Source organism: Xyrauchen texanus, chromosome 38, assembly GCF_025860055.1.
Source record: "Xyrauchen texanus isolate HMW12.3.18 chromosome 38, RBS_HiC_50CHRs, whole genome shotgun sequence".
Classification (NCBI taxonomy): Eukaryota; Metazoa; Chordata; class Actinopteri; order Cypriniformes; family Catostomidae; genus Xyrauchen; species Xyrauchen texanus.
In genome coordinates, this window is record NC_068313.1 from 28,665,894 (window position 1) to 28,687,501 (window position 21,608).

General features: G+C 38.9%; 1 protein-coding gene across 1 annotated transcript in view; it reads right to left on the reverse strand.

Annotated features, from left to right (window-relative positions):
- Window positions 1-21,608, reverse strand: part of LOC127631541 (neurobeachin-like) — a 351,059-nt gene that overhangs the window by 178,634 nt on the left and 150,817 nt on the right. Inside the window, exons 31-33 of the mRNA XM_052109693.1 lie at window positions 18,407-18,558; window positions 9,378-9,495; window positions 5,755-5,882 (exon numbers count right to left, since the gene is read on the reverse strand). Coding sequence (XP_051965653.1) covers window positions 5,755-5,882; window positions 9,378-9,495; window positions 18,407-18,558 — 398 coding nt within the window. The remainder of the gene's footprint in view (window positions 1-5,754; window positions 5,883-9,377; window positions 9,496-18,406; window positions 18,559-21,608) is intronic.

A 21,608-nucleotide genomic window follows, 5' to 3' on the forward strand; every position in this document is an offset into this window, starting at 1 on the left:
CTCTGGATACTATGCACGAACAATGGTAAATTGTCATAAATGCAACTACAAAGCCGAATTCTACAAAAGAGCTACTGAATTAAGACACTCATGAATTAAGTATGAAGTTATGACTTTTTCTCCTTTGTAAATATGTTTAGTTCTATTGAACTTTAATTGAAAAAGGTGAATTAAAGGTACACTTTTTACTCATGTCATCTTGGACTTGAACACCTAGTGGTGTAGATGCAGCATAATTCAAAATCAGCAGTTTTCAGTTACAGATGCCATTGTAGGAATTCACTATTCACATTCAACCATGATTAATTTAATCCAAGAGTGAAAGTGTTCAATAACAAGATGGTTACCGAGATCAAGTGAGTAGTATTCAGAAGGTCATGTGATTCTAAAATGGCAGCTCCCATGAGGTCACCCCGGCTCATGTAGAATAAAACAGCTTTTATAAGGTCACTGATATGACTACAGTCCTCATCTCATGTGAGTGGTCATGATTTTATACATATGTTTCAAAATTATAATTTATTTCTTTAGGAAAAAGTAAAACTTTTTTAAAGGGACCAAAATTACCAAGTGCACATTTAAATAATTAAGAGTCTGGCAAAAAAAAACAATTTATTGTTTTGGAGTTAACATAGCCCTTGATAAATTAGTTTTGCGGATTTTTCTGTAGTTAATATGAGAAAATGTTGCTGTGAACTCAAAATCAATGCTTTATTGTCTTATGTGAATTTATATGTGCCAAAAATTCAGTATTAATATTGTTAACTGTATTTACTATTAAAAAATGATTTCAGTATTATTATTGGTTACTGTCCATTAATTTTTATATTTCATTTTTTTAAGTACAGAATATGTTGCATTTGTAGGTGTAATTTTGGTAAAAGCATTGACACTTCACCGTGGACCTCGCTAAATTTCAAACCCTAGTTTCGACCCTGGTAACCATGTAACAAACACTCAACAATGCCCTAGCAGCCACCGAGAAAAAAATCTAGTTGTGTTACTACAGAGAGAAACAAAACCTCACAGAACAGAAAATGTAAACACATTTCATGACTAAAACTGTCAAAGCTATATAAAAAAAAGAACGGAATAAAGGTCATGTAGGACAGTACTGTATGGGACCCATTACGATATTTCAGCCAAGTGGAGAAATGTAAGGAAATGTAACTGTAGACATAAATTGTACATGGTCCCTTATTGAACCAGAGTTTTGCGACAACTGTTTTCCGGCACTCTCTCATGTTGCGCATGAGTGCTTGTAAGAGATGTGAGAACATGTATTGCGCAAGAGAGCTTCCAGTTTTGTTCATCGGTTGAGAATTCTTGGGTAAATATAAAACTTTAAACAAAATGCTAACAAATTTCATTAAATATGTGTTCAGAAGAGTCATATGTTAAAATTGAGTGTTTGTTATGTATCATTTTTGAAGGATGCATATGAATTGCATATGTGGAATTTGTCCTCATTTTGTGCACATGCGAGCACTGGGTATGTAAATTTAGTATTAATCATACTTAACTGATTCATAGCCGAGTGTTTTCCAGTTTAGTGAATAAGTGCAATATGTGTTATATGTGAAAATACGAGTGGTATTGTTGAAACTGTTACACATGTCCTTAAAGCCTGGTTAAAAACGAATAAAATGCTTTGAGTGATTTCTTTGCCATTTAAAATTTTGGCAGCTTTTTACAAAATAACAAATGAAGACAATATGTTGTGCTATTTTCGTTTCGCTCAGGGAAATGGGTAAACATTACTGTTTGACTAATAAGGCCATGAAATCGACATTTTGTGGCTATTTTCATCCGTCAACATTCACACTTTGAAAATTCATAATGTGCAGAGGATTAAGACAGACTATGAAGTTATAGACAGAAAACCATCTTATATAATTCATAAAAAAGTTTTGAGTGCAGGGCAGAAAGAGTGTTTTAGTATTTCTTTTATGAAATGGCTGCCTCACCACACACACACACACACACACACACACACACACACACACACACACACACACACACACACACACACATATTTCCAATGTGCTTTAATGTGAGGATTCATTAGTCAGAATACTAGTAAGTACTTCATTTTCAATTTGTCAATTCAATTTAATTTTGTTTTATTTAAAATGATCCCTATCTAAAGAAATAATAGCTATTTCTTTAGAGCGCAAATATCTATCTGCTGACTGATTTGGGAAAATACAGTACACACAAGAGTGCAGCCAAGTACATAACTCAACACAGTAGTAATTAGCACTCGTTGAGAAGTTACGTCTCACTATTTGACACACTGGAAAAGCTCACTGATAATATTAGGGATATGTCAACATGATTTTCTAGTTAATTTGTGGAAAACTGCACAATCCAGGGCAGTTCTGCATGCTGCTTGTGTACTTAAATCCCTGATGCATCCGTGTGCGTCTCGCAGCAGCTGCCGCAGAAGATAATAATAATAATAATAATAATTGATATTTGCTTGAGCGGTAGCAGCGTTGGTCTGCAAACAGTCTGAAATCTTTAAATACCACCAAATAAAATTTAATCTCTTCTTTAACCGCAAAAACATGGGAAATAATAATTTAACAGTCATAAATTTAACAGAAATGTCCTTCAAAAGTGTCCAACTAAATTAATCTCGTAACATGAAGTTTAGTTTCACACACAAACCCTGTCATCGAATAATACATTTATTTTATAGTCTATAATTACATTTTAAACAAAATATTTCACTGCCCAAAATATCCTAATATTTTATTGTGCATGGTTGAATGTTGTGAATGTTGTACAAATGCTGTAAAATAATTTTAAGCAGCTCATCAATGCCTTGAAAATAGTCAATCAGTAATAAATATGTGCTGTTTATCTGTTCAGAGTTGTTGTCTGCTTTAGCAATAATGCTTTTTTTTAAACTTACACAGTTAATTCATCAAGCTATTATGGACCAGTTCAAGCTGACAACACTGCGTGGAACACAAGAGACTACAGAAGCCTACATGTGTAGATACATTACATGTAAAAAGACTTAATATCCAATATTAATACTATTTTTATGTATTTTTATTTCGATATGCTGTTTTAAGTAAACTGTGAGAGACATGATGTGGGTGACTTGACTCAATGAAGTTCATGATTTTAAGTTTTTAACCACGATGAAACAACAATGCGAGCACCGTTTTGGCTGCACAAACGGCACGTGCAATTTTACCAGTCGTCAGGTCCCATGTTTGTGAAACTGCCTTGTTTAGTTTACAATTACATTCATACATCCATGAATTGGTCTTTATGTTTTCATAGTGCCAACCACCTCAGTAGTCTGTATGTTATACAGTATGTTATACAGTAGTCTCTGTAGTAACATTCAAGCATATTGGTTGACTGATGAGTGTGCCTGTGCATGTGTGTATGTGTGTGTGTGTGCGTGTGTTTGCTTAAACACAGTGAAACAAATCTGGCTATGTCTATGGGGCAAATACAGCTGCATACAGACAGAGATGTGTTCATTTCTGTTTTGTTATTATTATTATTTTTATTTTATATTTTTTGCATCAAAAATGTCATGGGAGTCCCAAAGGCTCAAGTCCAAGTCAAGTTCAAGTAAAAATGTATCTGAGTCAGTGACCAAGTCCAAATCTATTACAATTAGACTCGTGACTTGGACTCGAGTCCGAGTCCAAACTCGAGTACCCCAACTCTATGATTCTTGGCACTGAGAATTGAAGGTAAAAAAGCCACTAAACAGAGCAAGGAGTGTGAGTTTCTGTTCAAAGAGAGGTTACCTTTCCGTGTGTGGGGGGAAGGCAAGTCAGCCAGAAAAGGGAAGTGAAATCTAAAAGCAGTAGAATGGACTTGAGAGAAAGTGCACACACACACACACACACACACACACACACACACACACACACACACACACATATACAAGGATAGGAGGATAGACTGAGAATGCACTAGATGAACTTTATACATTCTTACACATTAATTTACACATCTATTCATTATAAACTCTTCATATACAGTAGCTAGATGTTAATTTATAGAACAAATGGAAATATTGTTTTATGTATAGTTATTTGTCCAATATTTCTGAAATACACCAAAGAAGGAATGAGACGGACTGCTTGCAAAACATCACCTGAATGATGATAGATGCACAATAGACTGATCACACAAATGTGGCAACAGTAGTTTGAAAGTTTTGCTGCTGAAATTGGTCTGTGTTCACAGCAATTCAGATCACTGCCCCAGTGGCTGAAGCTGGAAGTGTTGTTGAGCGCATGGGCATGTGTGAGCTTCAGTTTCAAGGTGAAATGTTCACAGAGAGACGCCAAAAGCAAGATGTATTTTTAGTAGGGCTTTCAATCGATTAACATTTTTAATAGAATTAATTACATGGTGTACCGATTAATTAATCGCGATTAATCGCATATACAAATATTTGCTGAGAAAGCCCCTTACATAACAATAATTCAATATATAACGATTATACATATTAATATCAATATATAACTATACATAGTTATCTTTAAATATTTAAAAATTATATATATATAATAAAAAATATTCAGATAATTACTGGCGACCTGTCCAGGGTGTCCCCCGCCTTTCGCCCAATGTTAGCTGGGATAGGCTCCAGCCCCCCGCGACCCTGTACACAGGATAAGCGGTTGACGATGGATGGATGGATGGATTCAGATAATTAAAACGCTTTACATTCCTGTAGCAGAAGAGTTAATCATTGATAAGACAATACAAAAAGCGGCATTAGAATATAATGTATTGTTTACTACCATATTATTGATGATAAGTCAATCATTGGCATACAGTTCACAGCAATCCATTTCACAAGTGAATTTGTAAATCAGTTGGAGATTTATTATCAGGGCTTGTTTAAGAGCCCGTCAATTTACACCTACGTCAGACATGCTTGTGTAATGTCTCGGGTGCATTGTGTCATAAACATAAAATGTTTCGGTCACTGTGTCAAGTTAAATATAGATTAATACTCAATCTTTAAACACATCTTGAGATTCCTTAGTTCGCATTTTCGCTCCTTCAAGTGTTTTGAACGCAAGAATGTAACACATGTTTGTGTTGTTCTTCCTACTGAAGTGTTTTCTTCACTGTATAAACTGTGCGTTGCTCATATTGCTGAAATTTAACTTACTGCCCTCTGGAGTAAACAGGTGGTACTACAAGCTTGCATTTCTCAGGAATATTCCCTATTATGGTCCGGGAGCATGCGATTAATTGCGTTAATTATTTTAACGCGTTATTTCTTGTCAACTTAATCTCACTAAATTAACACGTTAAATCGACAGCCCTAATTTTTTGTTGTAAATTATGTAATATCATCAACAGGAATGCATATTTTATTAACTGTACCCCTTAACCTAAACCCCAACCCTAAACATAGCTGTCAGTGGAGTAAAATTTAAATTTTAGAATGAACATGCAGCCTTCAAGCTCACCATTGTTTATGTGTACACAATTACTTCCTGGTTCCCACCGGACCAGATCCTGTTTCTTGGAAGTTGCTTGTGCAATGTGCTACATTTAGCACTAAAGGGAAATGTGTTTACACTTCAGTGCAAAAATGTTTGATAGGGGATGCAACTTGTCAGTAATTCAGCAGAATGGGTTCAATTTAAGGGTACACGTTGCCTATACTTTGTTGATTTCTGGCATGATTTAATTATATTGTGCACAATGTAATGAGACAGAGAAAGAGAGAGAGCACAACTTCATATGTACCTTCTATGAGTAGCTCTTGGCCGTGACTGCCCAGCAGAGTACGAGAAAGGAACGGAGCAAAGTCCACAAAGATCTCCCTCAGTAAGGGAGCCACCTTCTCCAGAGCTCGCTCCAGTTTGGTGGTGATACTGTGGGGAGACAAAGCAAGTGAAATCAGCGTTATAGATGGAATGAAGAAATGAGAGAGAGAGAGAAAGAGAGAGAGAGAGAGAGAGAGAGAGAGAGAGAGAGTGAGAGAGAGAGGTGTGTGTGGAGAGTGCTGCAAAGCTCAAATATATCTAACCAGTAATCATTTTTGACATGTTTGTGGTATATTCACTACACACCAAAACAACTCCACATACTAATAACTCACTGAAGAGAATTAGAGAGTGAAAATATTGGTCTCTGTCTACTAAGAAAACTAGCAAGATGACTTTAAATAGACAAATGAAGACTAGATGATAGATGTATGTAGCCTACAGGAATCCCACACGTATAAATTACAAGCAAGTTAGTGGTCCTGGAAGGTGTTTATGGTGGTTCTTGAGGGCATGCACCCCTGAGGTCTGCCTGGGTGACAGTGAGCTAAAGAGTTGAGCTATTCTAGATATCTGTGCACTAAAACAGAGAAAGCGGAAAAAGTAAAGTGGTGGGATGAAAAACAAAAACAAAGGAGAAATGGAATGAACTAAGTGACTTTACCATTAAAAAGTTATTACAGTTACAGTTATTTAATAAAGGTATATCATAGGGGATAAGGTTGTCACAATATTGTACTCATATAATACCACACTATAAAAAGCTAAAGTATCACCACACACCTCATGTTGTTTGGACGCATAGTTTCTTCAAGCTGGGGCTAAGTGTACTGGTATTAAAATGCCATCTTGGGCCACAGTCATGCTAATCTGTAATTCTGAATACTCAGTTTTCAGTTTTCTAAAATCATCATCAGTTTTACGTAGTGAAATGGAGAGCGTTTTTGAAACACTTCATTTTCTGTGGAGGAAAACACTGTTCCAGTGTCAATGAGAGGTGTAAACGTAGCAAAATCATATTGTTTTCATAAGAAAACACTTGCTGAAAATGTTTTCAGTTTCCTAAAGTCATCGTAGCCCAAAGTGTGCTATAATAGTGTGCTTTTGTTGTTGAAGTGTGAATAAGAGCTTTATACATAGCAAAATCAATCTTTTCAAATGTTAGTGTGGACTTGACCTTAATTCCAGGTTCAATACAAATTAAGCTGAATTGACAGCATTTGTGGCACAATGTGGATTACCACAAAAAAATACTTTGATTTGTCTCTTGTTTTCTTTAAAAAGAGGCAAACATTTTGGTTACAGTGAAGCACTTGTAATAGAAGTGAATAGGGCCAATCAGCAAATGTTAAAATACTCAAAAGTACTTGTAAAGAAGTCAATGAGGAGGTGAGAACCGGCTTTTCAATATAAATAATAGTTTAATTTCAAACTCAAACAAACACATGATGGACATCTCTCTCTCGTCGCACCACCGTCTGCCATCGCCCTTTATCCCTCTCTGAGGCTTAATTAGCCTGATAAGGGACCGGGTGTGTATAATCACGACCTGCCCCCGCCCTCCGCCCTGCCACATTCCTCCCTCGTTCTCTCAGGCTGGGGAGCTCTTCGTAATTTCGCTATGAATACAATACTTCTATTTATTACTTTTTGATAATAAAAATCCCCCCCCTTTCCCTGGGGGAGGGCGTGCTTTAACCCTGGTCTACCGGCAGGTCATCCCCATCTACCTGGACGAGGGAGGGGACAAGGGGAGGGAAACAGAAATAATTCAAATGGGGGTGTACCTCCTGTAACAGTGTAGTACCCCCCAAAAAAAATAAAAATAAAAACACTAAAATTTAAACGAGAGGGAAAAGGCCAAGAGAGGAGAGAGAGAGATGGAAAAAAAAAAAAAAACAGTCCCCACTCGCCTCGCATCCGGGCAGTCGGTCTACTCCCTCCCCCGGTGGATGGCAGCGGTGCTCCCCTGGGTGGATGGCAGTGTCGAGTGCTCAGCGACAGTCATCCCTCCTCCTTCCCGGACTTCGGCACCAGTGTAAAAAAGTCAATGGAAAGGAGGAGGCGAGAACCGGCTTTTCAATATAAATAATAGTTTAATTTCAGAACCCTCCTAGGCTGCACCTCTTTTCCTCATGGGACCTCTCTGTGGTCCTACTGGGCCTTCAGAGAGCCCCGTTCGAGCCCCTAGAGTCAGTCTGAATCTTGGGTACCACAACACTTTCTTGGCACAGAGATACCAAGCAATATTACTTCAGATAAGGGACTTCTCTTTATAAATATACAAATTTGCTCGAGCTTGTCTTTATGAATCTAAAGACATTAGATCCTAACGTTTGAAAAATACTGCCTTTCCACTTCTGCACCTTTATTGCGAATGATTAGACACTTGAGGCTACAGAGTGTCATAAAACTAAGCGTTAAAAATAAGAAAAAAAAAATCAAGAAAACTAATGAGACACAGACAGCTACAGCGAAACAGCTCTTTTCTCCTCTAGTGCGGGTTAGGCATCACAGTTTCTGCATCCAGACAGTTTCATCATTGACTTCACACTCCCATTAAGTGCTGTCGGTTACTGCTGCCATGGCAACTGATTTGCGATTCCTGGCACTGCAGAAGAGTCACATAGAGTGTGTACATGTGTGTGCCTGAAGTGTAGAGGCACAGAGAGAGCAAAAGAGAGAGCCGTACACACACACACACACACACACACACACACACACACACTTTCTTCTGTGTAGTCAGACAATAGCATGTCTGTGAGATGTCTGTCACAAAGCATTAGACGAGGTGAAGGGATGGAGCCCAGGTCAGCATGGTTTCGACACACTACCCAAAACACCTACACGCATTAGCACCCGTGTAGCCCTCTCTGACAGCTTACACACATACACACACACAAACAAGGTGGGCACTGAGTGTAGAGGTGATACGTAGGGTGCAGGGTGACTTGTTTATCGCAGCGCCAACAAAATCAAAATGTTTGTCTCCCATTGCACTAAACAAAGGAAAGTGAGAGTGTCTGTAAAAAAATGAAATAACAAGGCTGAGTGCTGATCCCCTCTTTTGGTGATGGTATTAAAATCTTGACAATACTGGCAACAAAAACAAACATGACTGCGTCTGAGATGACACTGAAAATAATTCCCATGTTGGAGAATTTCAAGGACACACTAAGTAATAAAGTTACAGTATTAAACCTTTAACCATGGTTAAAGGGTTAGCTCAGCCAAAAGTGAAAATTCTGACATCATATACTTACCCTCATAAGTTCCAAACCATTAGGAGATATTTTGAAGTGTGTTCAGCTGTTTTTCTTTCCCATACAACAAAAGTGAATGGTGACTGAGACTACATCAATGTTTTTACCCATAAACCAACATCTTGTGGAGTTTTGTGTTCCTTGCCACAGTCAGACAGAGATAGATAGACAGATAGATAGATAGACAGACAGACAGACAGACAGACAGACAGACAGACAGACAGACAGACAGATAGATAGATAGATAGATAGATAGATAGATAGATAGATAGATAGATAGATAGATAGATAGATAGATAGATAGATAGATAGATAGATAGATAGATAGATCCTGGTTCACCTAATGTTCTCCATTGTGTCCTCAGGCATGGGGGCAACAGTCTGTGCTGCAGGCAAATTCTTACTGGTGGCTCCATTCACAAAGCTGTTGGAGGAGGAGGTTGACGAATCTGTGGCTCCTATAAGTCAACAAGAGTGTAATCTTAGGTTAGAAACACACAGTTCATGCACTGTGCACTAGCAATGCAATGTACACAAATATCCACACTCTATGTAACAATACAAATACTACCCTTACCCGAATGTGTGCTTGTAAAGCTGGTGATGATAAAAAATAATCCCATTATCAGATGTCTCGCCTGATAAGATCTAGCAGGCTGGCAACAAGTTGTCAAAAGGGAACAATACAGATAATTCCATTTGTATTTTATATTATTTTCATTTATTTAATTTTTGGTGCAAGAAACTTTATATTTGTTGAAAAAAAAAGGTAAGTGCTTTGAGGTCCCCCTCAGTGCAGCCGCCTCGGTTCAAAGCAACGATCCTCGATGTGGCGTTGCCTGCTCCCCCCGCCGCGAAGCCCCTAGGTATGTCAGATGCGATCGTCCCATTAGTGCCCCTCACCCGGAGCTTGGACGAATGGCTAACGCTTTACAATCCATCGTGGTGGCTGGCCAGGACCATCCAACACGTATATGCAATTCAGTTCACCAGGCACATGCCCCAGTTCAGCGGCGTCCGCTTCACTTCAGTGCAGGGCGAGAATGCCGCCACCCTGCGTGCGGAGATCGCAACCATTCTTCGCAAAGGCACGGACAGGACCGGAACACTTAAGTGATCTACCGCCCGCAGTGGTAAACACGATCACTCAGGCCAGGGCTCCTTCTACAAGGCAGCTGTATACCCTGAAGTGGCACGTGTTTGCTAAGTGGTGCTCTTCCCGTAGCGAAGACCCCCAGAGATGCGGAGTCGGGTCAGTGCTTTCCTTCCAGTAGGAGAAGCTCGAGGGGCGGCTGTCCCCCTCCACCCTGAAGGTATATGTAGCTGCAATAGCATCGCACCATGAGGCAGTTGAAGTTAAGTCCCTTGGTAGGCAGAACCCTCCTAGGCTGCGCCTCTTTTCCTCATAGGACCTCTCTGTGGTCCTACTGGGCCTTCAGAGAGCCCCGTTTGAGCCCCTAGAGTCAGTCTAGTTAAAGGCTGTCTCATTAAAGACCACCCTCCTGACCGCACTCACTTCCATCAAGAGAGTCGGGGACCTGCAAGCGTTCTCTGTCAGTGAAACTTGAAGACTCTCACGTAATCCTGAGACCACGACAGGGCTATGTGCCCAAGGTTCCCTCGACCCCTTTTAAGGATCAGGTGGTGAGACTGAACAGCTCTTTGTCTGCTTTGGTGGACAGCGGAAAGGGAACACTGTCTCCAAACAGACGCTTGCCCACTGGATTGTGGACACCATCACATTGGCCTACAAGACACAGGCCGTGCCCGCCCCCTTGCGGGTTCAAGCAAACTCCACCACTGGTCAATGATACCTCTTTAGACCCAATACCTTAGCAAGATATTACAATCTTCTAGTTGAGCCGGTTTCGTCCCGTGCTCTTTCAGGTACGAACAGGTAGAGTTTGGTAATACGGAACAGCTGTATAATGCTTTTCTCTCACCTGAGGCAAAAATGTATACCCATATGTACAGGGGAGAGACATGCAAATTCCACTTGCCAAATCCCATTGGCCTTTTCTCAAAGATTGAGGTGTTTCGGGGCTCTCAATAGTTACCCCTAGTGTCACTACGTCGACAAAACATCTCGTTCCCTCCATCAGATGTTTTTTACTAATTCCTGTATGTAAAAACAAATGAATGTGGTTTAATACCATGATACTACAGGCCAAGCTTACAACACTCAATCAATTTTATACAATATGTAACAAGAGGTACGTGCTTTTTCTTTCTATCCACCAAGTGGTCCTTGATCTGAAAAAAGTTCTTAGACATTGTAAACAACACTAAGGGAACAGTCTTTCTGCATCCTAACCAATACTCAAACAAAAAACTAGATGCAAAACAATCTAAATCTCCACCCTTCTTTGAGCAGGTAACAACACAAATCATCACTATTACTCCCCCGCCCCCCACCCCACCCCTGTGAACGTAAAGCACCATCTTACATTTCTCTTATTTCTCTCTCTGCCAAACACATACTGTCCACAGAGTCCTGTCCAGAAGGGAGCCAGCGATAGATACATCACAGGAATAGACTGTCATACAGTGAAACCACAAGCTGTCATGGGACATCTGAGGATGGGAAATCTATTACTCAGCCATCGCTTTGTCAGAGATGAGTGTCCTTCCAAAAGCAAATACACCAAGCTGAGGTGAAACGCTAAGGGGCATGTTCTGATGGATTTTGCAGAAAGGGCAGCTTGGCCCAATTCAACCTTAAACCAAATCACTTTCCCTTGTGCTTAAGCAGATTTGAAAAGGTCTATAATTGTCATGTCATAAAGAGTATATTTTCATTGGTGAACTGACCCTATAAAGATGAGGCATGTAAACCTAACATTTTAATTTTAAATAAAATAATAATGAAAATGAAGAGCAAAATTATTGGAAAAGAATCTTGAATGGGTTCCACAGGGTAAAATATGTTTCCAGGTCTTTAGTGTGCAAGTAAACTGCCGCATACAGTATGTACGACACATGTCAATGTTTGCAAACATCTACTAATTCTTAATTGTTAAAATGTTACACATTTTATAATAATAGCAGTCACCAAAACTATGAAATAACACAAGTGGAAGTATGTACTTATATTACTTATATTAAATGTTTATGTTTGCTTCCTCAAAGTAGCATCATTTGTTTTGAACCAGCAACAGCAGATTCTGATCGGTTGCATAAGAAAGTAGTTCATGCACAAATGCGTTTTTATGACCGTACTCAGTTTTTCCTAAATTTTTTAAATGTACTTGTTCATTGAACTGTTGTATACAAGCAATATCACACTTGCAATCGTGCTATATGGTCCTACATCAGCACTGCTGTAATTACCTATGGAACTACTTTGTATGCAGATCATTGGAGGATTCATTTTTGTGAGCTGTCTAGAGCCACTTGTGTAAAGAACTCTCTTTTTTGCAAATGTTTTAGAAAATATATTTGGAATAGTTAATTGCCTGAAAAATAAATCCTTGTCCCCTTCAACTGGTACAGCACTTCTGTGACATGTAAAGTTATTTGTGTATTTATTTTGTACTTATTTTTAATAAAGCCTTAGTGCAAGGCTGAACATGTGTGCCTTGATTTCATGGCATTGCTGTTATCAATGTTAAAACCATTTTTTTTTTTTTTATACAAAAAGTAGTGGAAAATATTAAGGTTAAAGTTCAGAGGCTGCTTAAATATGCATTTAGGGATTTTTCCCAGCATGTTAAAAAGTTATTAATTCACATTTGAACTAATATTTTCACACAAAAATATTTGGTGTTGTCCCACTTTGAACCTTCATAGATGTTCTAGGTGAAACTTCTAGGTGTAACCGTGTAACGGTTCATGAAACAACATTTAATTATAAATAAACAACAGCCAAGTTGTCCTTTATGAATAAAAATTAATGTTACAAAATGTTTACCTTCGGCGTTATAGGCAAAAACTGAACTAGATGGAAAATGTCTATATTTTTTGAGTTGGACAGTCAAATGTTTTTGTGAATGACCCATTTGCAATTTCGGTCAGTTCCTCATATAAATCTGTTGTGTGACTTCAGAAAACATGAAACACGGCACGAGTCATATGGACTACTGTTTACGGACTCAGCACACTACAATTGCACATCAATTTAATCATGAATGAATCAAGATGTTTTACTGTGAGAATATGTAGTTAAATATGTTCATTGTTGTACTTGTAATAAGTGGTGTTTTATAAAAATAAATTAACTAAATTAAAATGAATAAGTAAATAATTTGTTTTAATGACGTCTCAAGCACAGTCCATGAAAACAAATAAAAATGTGCTTGAAAGTCCTTGAATTTAACTTTGAAACATCTGTCTGAACCCTGATATATATATATATATTTATCACATAAGAAAGTAGTTCCATGCGCAAATGCATTTTCTTATGACTGCAGTCAGTTTTTGTATTTTTTATTTTCTTGCTCATTGAACTGTTGTATATAAGCAATATCACACTTGCAGTGCTATATGGCCCTAAATCAGCACAGCTGTGATTACCTACAGCTGTGCTGATGAAGGCCATATCACACTCTTGTTTTGTGTGATATTGCTTAAATATATAAACAGTATAACATTATTACATTATTTATTAATATAAAAATATATGTCGTAATAATATAATTAAAATATTATGAATAATATCCAATATTACAAACAAATTTTAAGAATAAAACCTTAAGATAATTTTATTTGAGGTCATGTTGAGAAACATAAATTCAGTCAAGTATCCAAACTTTTGACTGGTAGTTTATATGCAGTAAGATATATAACAGCCTTGAAATTTCAAACAGATCCTATCTTAATCTGAGTAATTGCAGCCACTGAAATGGTTCTCCTCACATCTGGATCCATGAGATTCACTCTAAGTGTTACGGCACAATATATAGTGCAGGGAGCCCTCTAGTGGCTAAATTGCTTGTTTGTATCCAAGTCTAATTCCCTGATTCCTAGCTGGCTTCAGTTATCTTCCAAATATCATCTTTATTTATTGTTGGAATAGCAAAGCAGAGCATGCATTTCAGTTATTATCTACTTAACCCTTGTGCTTAAAAAAAAAAAAAAAAAAAGTTACTCAGAACAAAACAAAAATGTCCACGTTAAAAAACTGCCATATTAATATTATTTTCCACTTTCAAGGAGTACATTTTTTTAACCAACATCAGTCCTGATCATAACTACCAAATATTCATTCCTTTTAAGGATTTTAACTAAGCTAAAGGGATTTTTTTTATTATTATTATTATCACAGTTAGGGATAATTCAATGATTAGCAACAACATTGATTTTGATGCATAATTATTTTTTGTGTCAAAAAACTGCCATAAAAATATTACACTGGCGGCCAAAAGTTTGGAATAATGTACATGTTTTGCTCTTATAGAAATAAATTGGTACTTTTATTCACCAAAGTGGCATTCAACTGATAAGAATGTATAGTCAGGACATTCAAAACGTGAAAAATTACTATTATAATTTGAAAAACTATTTTTTAATTCAGAACTGTCTTCTCACGCACCCTACAGTTTAGCTGATCCCACAAAAGCTTAGTGGAGTTGAGATCCATAACACTCTTTTCCAGTTATCTGTTGTCCAATGTCTGTGTTTCTTTGTCCACTCTAACATTTTCTTTTTCAAGTGGTTTTTTTCTTTGCAATTCTTCCCATGAGGCCTGCACCCCTGAGTCTTCTCTTTACTGTTGTACATAAATCTGGTGTTGAGTGGGTAGAATTCAATAAAGTTGTCAGCTGAGGACATGTGAGGCGTTTATTTCTCAAACTAGGTGTCATGTGTATTTTGTTGGTGTAACAAAGAAGGACAACTGGAGCTGGTTTCTTCCAACATAGTAGATAACTTTTAATTTACCACTTCCCTGGTTTACAGCTTCACAATAACTTAACAGCTTCACAGGCACGTAGTCACTAAAACACATTAGTTTCACATCTCATCTTCACAGTAAGGCTCTTTACCCAGTCTCCCTCTCGCTGATGGTGGCTTGGCTGCTTATATCGCTCTCCCCGTGCTCACTGGAATTATAAACAGGTGTTAAACATAATTTAGCTCAGGTGCAAGCACCCTTACCGCTTTCTCTCTCTCTCTCCAGATGGAAGATTGACTGCACCCCCACTGCCACATACCCCCACTGCCCAACTCAGGCCAGGGATGCATCCGGCCTGTCTACCACTTCCCACCCCATTTCTGGAAAGGAAGTCGGCTACAGCCATCTGCTGCCAAGCACAGCTTGGTCGACCACTCCCCCACCAGTAGCCAATGCCGGCAGGCGTCACGGAGACACTGAGAAAAGGTGATCAGGCGACCGGTCCTCTCCAACTCGATCGACCGGAAGAGCTGATGGTGTTGTTCTGGGCTCCGACAAACGGACTCCGCTGTAGGATGCTCTTTCTTAACACGTCGTAGGCCAAGAGACTAGACGGCGACAGTTGTTGAGCTGCGAGCTGGGCCACCCCGGACAACAAAGGGTTAAGCCGGGCCGCCCACTGGGCACGCGGCCAACGCCAGATCTAGGCGGTCCACTCAAAGAGGTCGAGGAAGCCGTCTTCATGAGCGAGTGCGGATGCAAAGGACCAGAGTCTTCCATGGTCGCAGCCGGGGCTTTCTCCTGGCTGAGGAGGCATCGGATCACCCGCTGGTCCTCTGTTTGAGCCCTGAGGATCTCGTCGAAGCACCGATCCTGGTCCTGACAAAGCTCAAGCAGAGCCTGTTGATGGGAGTGTTGTAGATCAGCTAGGGACTTGAGGATGTCGGACATGTGGGAAGGACTCCATGGGGCGAGCAGTCTTCAAACCAGTTCCCGGGTTTTGGCACCAGTGTAACAAAGAAGGACAACTGGAGCTGTATTCTTCCAACACAGGTAGATAACTTTTAATTTACCACTTCCCTGGTTTACACCTTCACAATAACTTTACATAACAGCTTCACAGGCACATAGTCACTAAAACACATTAGTTTCACATTAACATCTCAGCTTCACAGTAAGGCTCTTGACCCAGTCTCCCTCTCGCTGCTGGTGGTGTGGCTGCTTATATATTGCTCTCCCCATGCTCACTGGAATTATAAACAGGTGTTAAACATAATTTAGCTCAGGTGCAAGCACACTTGCCGCTTTCTCTCTCTCTGGACAGACGCTTGACCATGCCCTCGCTGCCACAGTTGGTTCATGTTTTTCATGTCTTTTATTTTGAAATTCTAGTTCCGGTTTCATGTCATGTGGTTCCCTTGTCCCGAGTCCCACGTCATGGCTGCCTAGCCAGCCTCCCACATCATGGCTGCCGATCCAGCGTTCCACGTCATGGCCGCCGAGCCAGCGTTCCACGTCATGGCCGCCGAGCCAGCGTCCCACGTCATGGCCGCCGAGCCAGCGTCCCACGTCATGGCCACCGAGCCAGAGTTCCACATCATGACCGCCAAACCAGAGTTCCTCGTCATGAGCAAGCACCATCTTTTGCCCCGGATTCTGAGTCTGGCCCATGCCATATCACAGCAGCACCTCAGCTTACTCCATGCCACGTCACAGCACATCTGAGTCTGCTCCATGCCATGTCACAGCCACACCTGAGTCTGCTCCATAACATTGTTTAGAGAACTTTGTGTTTATTGGTTATCTTTGTAATGTGTTCTCCCATGTCATGTATTTAAGCCTCATGTTTTCCTTTGTCCACGGTCAGGTATTGATTGTTGTTGTAACTTTGGTTGAGAGTTCAAGTCTATTTCAAGTCTAGTTTATGTTAAATCAAGTTTATGTATTATTTACGTTTTTAGTAAGGGTTTATGATATCACAGTTTGAATAACTTTGCACTTGGGTTCTTTACGCCATCGTCTTTGTCATTGCCAGCACCAGCCATCGTTACACTAGTGACTCTGATGTACTTATCCTCTAGTTTAGTTGTACATCTGGCCCTTCCACATCTCTTTCTGTCCTTGTTAAACCAGTTGTCCTTGTAAACAATTGTATGAAATCTTCAGTTTTTAGCAATTTCAAGCATTGTATAGACTTCATTCCTCCAAACAATGATTGACTGACGAGTTTCTAGAGAAAGCTGTTTCTTTTTTGCCATTTTTTACCTAATATTAACCTAAAGACATGCCAGTCTATTGCATTATGTGCAACTCAAAAACAAAGAAAATGTTAAGCTTCATTTAAGGAATCAAATAGATTTCAACTGTGTTTGATATAATGGCAAGTGATTTTCTAGTAACAAATTAGCAATTTAGCATGATTACTCAAGGATGAGGTGTTGGAGTGATGGCTGCTGGAAATGGGGCCTGTCTAGATTTGATCAAAAATGTATTTTTTCAAATAGTGATGGTGCTGTTTTTTACATCAGTAATGTCCTGACTATACTTTGTGATAAGTTGAATGCCACTTTGGTGAATAAAGTATCAATTTCCCTCAGAAACAGCTAAATCTGTTCATTATTTCAACTTTTGGGCACCAGAGTATATATTAATATTATTTTCCACTTTCACAGACTTCACAGAAACCAACATAAGTCCTGATTGACTACAAAATTTTCAATCATTTTCAGGATTTTAACCCTTTAAATGCCAGTTTGTTTACATAATGCTACTGTTGTTTTTTTACACACACACATAACACACTCAAACACATTTCTCAAGACATGCATACAAAACACTCTCTGACATCAATACCAACACACCCACACTTTAGCAGAGTAATTTATTAAATTGGCCTGTAGTGCTCTGTAATACAGCAAACAGAAAATGTGAAAAAAGCACGGATTTGCTCCATAGGCTAAACATGAGAAAAATGGCGCCATCTGGGGGAAAATATATATATATATATATATATTTTTTTTTTTGGAGCCAGGGCTCTTGAATGAAAGCATAATATTACAGAATTCATGATGTTATGCTTTAATGGCACTGGGATTAAATATTGCCATTGTAATGTGTTTAAATTTTTATCCTGACGGTCCTGTGCATACCTTTTTTGTGTACACAGTTTATTATAGATGTATTATAGGTAGTGAGGTTGAAATATCAATTTTCCCCTCAAAATACACACCTTTGGCAAAATGTATGCCATTGGCATTAACAGCCAAAATTATCTAAAAAACAAAGAAAAAGACAAAAATGTCCTGTAGGCACAAGGGTTAAGGACTACAATATTTAAATTAAAATCTTAATAACATCACAGAAAGCGGTTGTTACAATTATATCTGCATTTGATTGTTAAGTTGGCCTTTATAATTAAAGCTACAAGTTGGCATATTAACCAGCATTACAGAAGAGGATATTTGAAACAACATATCTGATCTGTTGAACAGAGACATGAGAGGTATGTTTATCTATAAACAGGTTAGAGTTTTGCCTACCTGTAGTGTTGATCATGCTCTTGGATGTGGTCGATGCAGCAGCAAAGATGTTTGGGGTGCTACCTGAGGCCAAGGCACTGCTGGAGCCAGAACTCCCCACTGTGTTCACCATCAGGCCTGACAGAGGCTTCTTGGCCTGTACCACCACACTCCTGTTCAAGAGAGGCAAAAAGAGGTTGTAAGACAAACTCTTTGTGTTTACTTTCATTTCAGGTGATTTGATGGAGCTGGCAAACTATCCTTGCAACCTGCATGGTAAAAATAAGAGACATGTCCCATTCTGTATACTTCTGCAGCAGGCCTATGCTACGTTACGTTGGAGAAGTGCAAATTGTATGTTCCCACTGAAAAATTAAAAGAAACATAATTTACTATGAGTTTACTAGTAGCCTTCACATACCAGACAGGGACAGATTATTGGGCCATGGTGCTAGCCATACAAAAAACTACCAAAATATTATGTTGAGAACACATGAGTTGAATTATTTACCATTCCACAATGTGGTAGGATTTCTTGAAATATGCAAAAAGCTATTTTGGGTACTCATATCGAACTTGGATTCAGTTTAGCTAATGTGCTAATGCTAATGACAACAACAAAAGCAAGTGCATTTGAAATGTACATTTCCTCAACTAAAAAATTGTCAATGCTTCTGTGTAGTAAAAATAATAATATATGCTTAGAAAATTCATACACTAGAAAGTGGAAAGAAACAAATGTAACAAAGTATAAAAAAATAAAATAAAAAAACAGTTGTCCTGAAACAATAAATATGCACGATTTCCTGTGAAATCAGTTGATTAAGCCTGAGGGAGATTGACAGAGGTTTTCTGTGTGAGAGTGCTCAGACTGAATGGTTGCAGTGGCAAGTGAAAGACCAGCAGGTAAAATAAACATCCTGTTCTACAGCTGGAGTGCATTCGAATCCTGTTCTCACATTGGGCCAAATGTAGAAAATGGGCAGACAGGACAAACAAACGGTAAAATCAAAAGCAGTGGCTGCTGAATTTTGGATATGTTTCTCTTTTCTGCTGTTTGTCCAGTGCTCTGCCACGACATAATGTCAAACTTGGAACTCAGTTCATTAAGGGATATTTTCCAGGTGCGTTGCAAAAATTGTCTGTCCTAGTTTGAGGTTTTCACCTAAACCCTCATGTACTATTGAGATTGAGTTACTGTGTTTATGTTTAGTGTTCCAGAGATCCCAATTCTAAAAGTGTACAAGTGATAAAAGTAATTACAGTAACAACCTCGTATTAACCCTTAGACATGTTTTTATATATGCTTTGACCAAATAAAAACCCAACTGACAGATTTTAGACCCCAAACAGAACACACACACACACACACACACACACACACACACACACACACACTCACACACATCAGTTGTTCCGGCCCTAGAATCTGATTAGACGAGAGAAGTTCCATGAGTACTGATATCTCAGAACATCAGCACTTGGACATTTCACTGTTTGTATCACTCCGCTTGTGTTTGTGCCATGCTAAACTAAAGTGTAAGAGCAGTGCAGATGTATAAAAGCTAGATGTGTCTCTTTACATTTATTTTTGTGACATCGCAGATTTTAGCCAGCAGGTGGCAGCAAAAAAACATTTTTGTGTGTAAACGAGTCAGCTGAGGTGATGTGCTTTGGCAGTCAGTCAGTATTTTCATTCATCGCACTACGTGATTTCTCGGATTACTACTACACTGCTAAAGCTGGGAAAAACAGCTTTGAACTATCAACTTCAGCTTAAGGCTCATCACAGCTGAGAGAAACAAAAGATTGATTAATTATTAAGATTGATTACGGTTTCTACAGTGAACGACCCTTGTGCACCAGTTACCGTGAAATAGGGAGGAATACCCTCGCTTGAACAGTTCGTTTTCAACAGAGAAAATAGGATGCATTTGACAAAAATGACATTATCTTCAGAAAGCTGACAAACATGCTACATCATATCTGCTTGGGAGTCGCAACAGAGACAGGTGATGGCACACACTTAATAATTCTCTCTCTCTCTCTCTCTCTCTCTCTCTCTCTCTCTCTCTCTCTCTCTCTCTCTCTCTCTCTCTCTCTCTCACACTTACACACACACACACACACACATACATACATCATTGTTTCTCCAATAACTTATCAGAAACAGCCCAAGCCATGATACTAGTTCTAAAGTGACATTTTTTAAAGGCTTAGATGCATCAGTCACTTTCAATTCAGCATCAGTTTGAACCAGCAACAGCAGATTCTGATCCGTAGCTTAAGAAAGTAGTTCCATGCACAAATGTGTTTTTTGTGACTGTACAGAATTTGTTTCTTGTTCATTGAACTGTAGCATATAAGCAATATCTCACTCACACTCATGCTATATATATAGCACAATATATAAAGTCAATATCAGAAACAATCTTGTCATCTAGCCTTGATTGACCCCCAACATTGGCCAGGCTGTAGTCTGCGGAAAGCAAATTAAAGAAATAGTCTCTATTTAGCATTGCATTAAACTCTTGACCTCACCAATAATCTTCTGCATGTCTTTACAGACATTTTGGGGCTTTACAAAATCATGGAAACACATCTGATAGTCAGAGAGGATTAGTTTGATATTATACACATGGCACAGTCAAGTGCTTTGGAGGACAGAATTATATTTTGTTGATGTGTGTATACATATCGCTCTGGTTTTCTTATCACAACTCCACGTGATACTTGGGTTCATGATGTTGGCTGATACAGAGATCTGCTTTGATGATATAGCACAGATCTGGTCCTAATGTCACCTGTTAAGCCTCCGGATTCGGCTCGGACCCCATTTGAGTCTGGGATATTGCAACTCACCCCAACGGTCTCTCTCTGTAACATGGTGGCGTGACACAGAGCATCTCTCTCAGATCGCATGCGAGGAAGCAAAAACATTTGGTGACACGTGCTTCCCTTTAAGCACTACAACAGAGCATAACAGAGCCTTACAATCATACATGTGCTCCATTGTCTGTATGACTTATGAGGAGTTATTCTTGTAGATGTGAAAACAAAATTAATGGGTTTGGACAATCATTTAAAACTTTTTAGTCTCATAACTTTAGCATGAACACGTATCACTGTGTATATAAAGTGGAACAAGCACATATCTCACAATAGAAAGTTAATTTGATAATGCAGTATAGGATAATTACATGTGTAATTAATAAGTAATATA